Below are 4,069 nucleotides of genomic sequence, written 5' to 3' on the forward strand. Positions count from 1 at the left end.
ACATAATGGAACCCAAATCTTCAATCACACTGTATTTCATTGAGTCCTACCATAACATGAACAATTAAAGGGAGGTCGAGATGTTAGATAGCAAGGATCTCGTTAGAAGAAGAGCCCTACACCTCCCACTTGTTTCAACAAAATTCCATAGTAGGAAAGGTGCCATGGCTAAGGTTTAGCACACCTATTCACAAACAAGGTCTCAATTTCAATGGGGCCAAGCTTAAAGACATCATAGTCCCCAAATTGGTGACCCCAACCCATGTATTCTCACTTTCCTCACTCATCAGAAGATTAGGAACCAACACAATAGAACGTCACTCACCATCCTAGCCAAGCTGCTTTCATGCCAACAGGTAAGTTGGGTCAAAGACTTGACTAATGAACTCCAAGGCTTGTGCAAGAGTTTGACAACCAAGGTACACTATGTTCACATGCTTACAAAGTTCTTTGCCATGCCATCGACAAAGAACTTCCACCCCATGTGCCCGTTACAAGCTTATGAAGCAATGGCTCTTCAACAACCCTAAGCCTCAACTTCCCCTGAAGAGGCAAATGCTAGAACATCCCGAAACTATCATGTGGCTCCCTTTTTTCTCTATGAAACAAAGTTAGCCAAGTCAAAGCCACGTCCCTCTTCTCTGCCCTTTGAGAACCCAATCTAAGATGAGACAAGTTGTGATGCTTTAGGGCCTCATAAAGCCCAAGTACCCTCCCCAATCCCTGGCCCAAAAAAAAGACATGCATGCAAATCTCATGCAGTTACATAGAACAAAAAGTATGGTGTCCAATTAAGGCAACTTGGGATCAAGGTGTAATATACATGCTCAAGGACTTTTTGAATCTCAAGTGAAAATGAAATGCACATAAAGATCAAGAGGTTGCATCTCTAACATGTTTTAAGCTTGATGTGAGAGATGAATATTATTGTATAATGGGTCCTCAAAGAGGAAAAGTGTAGTTAAGTAGTGGATGTGCTAAGATAAGGAATCGTTCATCACAAGAACATTTATTCTTTGTAAGCAAAGGCAATAGTAGCAAATATAATCCCTACAATTATAGCTCACATTTAGTGTCACATATGGATGAAAAAATGGTTCCTCAAGGAGGAGAAAAGGTGAACACATATGTTGCCATATCCATGTTCTAGAGAAGGCCTAGACTATACTCCAATGCAAAAGTATTAAATCACATGCCCAAGTTTATCAATGTTGCGTCTTACCCGACATCAAAATCACTACCAGCAAGAGTATATAGTTAAGTGGTGAATGTGCTAAGATAAAGAATCATTGACAAGAACGCTTATTCTTTGTAAGCAAAGGCAATGGTAGCAAATATAATCCCTACAATTATAGGAGACATTATATATATATATATATATACATATATATATATATACATATATATATATATACATATATATATATATATATATATGGCATCTTGCTTCAAATATATGTGGAGAATTAAGAACTTGATCAATTCATCAATAAAGCCATTAAAATTTGATTTTTAACGAAAACTTACAAGACCTTACTACAAAACAGACTAAAAGCCATGTAGGCAAGCAAACCTAAAGTACCAAGAACTAGAAGAAACCTATAAATGAAGCGTGATGTGATAAAGCTTTCGAGATGAAACATTACAACTTGAGTCTTCTAGCCGCTTCTTCATCTCCTTTGGAGATCTTCAACTACTCACCTCTGTTAAAGTGCTCCACAGGAAAGCTCCTGGAGAGGCCAGCAAAGCTCTTAAAATGGAGCGTGGGGGGCACCTTCTTTACATCTTTGGTGATCTCATTAACACTCACCCAGACCATCATATCTTTGGCTTTGACACCCTTGATCTCCTTCATCTTGTTTGGCTCCATCCTGCAAGTGACAAGCTCATCATACACACAGTGCCTATCTGCCTTCTTGAAGTGGTGCTGCTGCTTTCTCTTTGTGAGGATCCAAACGAACCCAGTCTCCTCTACATAGCCACCTTCTATAACATCGGAGAGGGGCAACAGCCCCCCGGGCATCCCAAAAGCTTCAATGCACTCTATGGATTGCTGCATGCATTCATCACCATATTTGATGATGGCCTTGTCTCGGAGGTTAGGAAACAACACTGTCTCGGTGGTGGTGGCAGCGGCCATGGCGACAGCTACAATCCAAGCCCAAGAAGAGGTGGGAGGAGGAGCAGAAACACAGGAAACGATGACTAGAGGAGGAGCAGAAAACACAGGAAACGAATTATATGCGTGTGCGACGCGGCGGGAGAGGGGTGTCACGCGCTTTGCCCCCCCCATTAACTTGCATTCACCCCCGACCTACCACATCAGTAACATCCCACCCTGCCCTCATCATCAATGCTTACTTCACTACGGCGCAAAGTGCAGTGTATCAATACCCCACTTTGGTATACCTGGGTTTCAGGGTTTCACACGTTCAAGCAATGTAAACGTCTCCACATGCCATTGGGTGGACGTGAACACTACAATGGTTCATGGCCAGTAGAGATCTTTAACTCCACATGCCATTGGGTGGAGGTGCACACACTAGAGTGGTTGATGGCTACTAGTAGAGATCGTTGACTCCACATCTTCTCCCCCATCACAACGCCCGCCCATCCTAGCTCTCCCCATTTCGGGACAGATGGGCAATCTCTCATATCTAGCTCCTTGCTCGTCCCATCAGGTGGCAACTTCTACACGTGTGTGGATTTCCTAGAGAAATAAATAATGGGGTTAAATACACGTGAGAATTGATTAAAATAAGCCAAAGTTGACACATGAGAGTTGACCAAGGGAGTCTTAATACCGACCCACAAGGGAGTCTTAATACCAACCCATGAGAGTTGACCAAGGGAGGCTTAATACCAGTGTTCGAAAAAAACCCAGGTACAGTGTAGTTTGCACCTTCAATTTTCAAATTTTGATTTCTTATTCCAAGAATGAAGATATGCAAAACCTTCAAAAAAAATTTTACAAAAAGGTTTGATACCTTTTTGTAAAAAAAGGAATAATCAAAATACCTTTCAAACTATAAGACTCAAAGGTACTTCACATTCTCTTGATACTCGAGTTATTTTGTCGCGCGAGAGTTTTTTAAAGTGTAAAATTCTGAATAAAACTTATAAAACTTTCAAGAATTTTAGTGAAAATTTTTTACACTTGGCAATATAAGAACTTACTTTTGATTTTTAAGATTAAAGGTATAAAAAGATATAGGATTTTGGTTTTTTTCGAATACTGCTTAATACCAACCCATGTGAGTTGACCAAGGGAGCCTTAATACCCACAAAGGATATGAGAGTTGACCAAGGGAGTCTTAATACCAACCCATGTGAGTTGACCAAGGGAGCCTTAATACCCACAAGGGAGTCTTATAGCAACCCATGAGAGTTGAACAAGGGAGTCTTAATACCAACCCATGTGAGTTGACCAAGGGAGTCTTAATACCAGCCCATGTTAGAGGAGGGAGAGCCCAGAAGGAGGCACCTAGAAGAAGCAAATTTTAATGCCCATGAAGCCTTAAAAAGTGAAAAAAAAATCCTAAAAATACTATGATATTTCATATTGCCACTTGAGAGAACCGAACCATGTCCAAAATTAGACTTTTTCCCCCTTTTGTTCATTTTTTACTAAACTGGTGAACCGAAAAAACTAATTCCTTAAAAAGGGGGGGCTCTAGTCAATTACAAAAGAAGGGGAGGGAGTAGAGTAAAAATCAACATTTTAGGGAGGGTCCTTACTCTACTAGTCTTACTTATAAACCCTTTTTCTTTTTACCTATCGTGGTGGGAAGCTTAAGCTATCAAGGTAATCATAATCCATTTTCACTTTTTGTGGTTTATTTTGTTAGTTAGCTTCTTATGCATCTCTCCTTAAGCATGTTTAGGTTTTTCCTCTTCTCTAAATGAGAGACTTTCTCCCTATCAAGTCATGTGTGTAAAGGATGTGAAAGTGTCGGTATTCAATTTCTAGCGTGATTTTAAACCTCATGGACAAAAATAGCTGGTTCTCTAGTCCCCCAGGGGAAGCCTAGGAAAATATCATGCAGGGACATCCTATGAGTCCAGAACA

At 40.5% G+C, this 4,069-nt stretch overlaps 1 protein-coding gene across 1 annotated transcript; it reads right to left on the minus strand.

Moving 5' to 3' along the window:
* Positions 1 to 1,486: 1,486 nt before the first annotated feature.
* On the minus strand, positions 1,487 to 2,308 carry LOC147623046 (uncharacterized). Its single transcript, XM_086821803.1, has one exon. It carries the CDS (start codon positions 2,291 to 2,293, stop codon positions 1,694 to 1,696), a length of 600 nt encoding a protein of 199 aa, XP_086677929.1. The 5' UTR covers positions 2,294 to 2,308; the 3' UTR covers positions 1,487 to 1,693.
* Between the last annotated feature and the right edge of the window lie 1,761 nt (positions 2,309 to 4,069).

This window comes from Cibotium barometz, chromosome 27 (assembly GCF_041138505.1).
Source record: "Cibotium barometz isolate CiBa-2024 chromosome 27, ASM4113850v1, whole genome shotgun sequence".
NCBI lineage: Eukaryota > Viridiplantae > Streptophyta > Polypodiopsida > Cyatheales > Cibotiaceae > Cibotium > Cibotium barometz.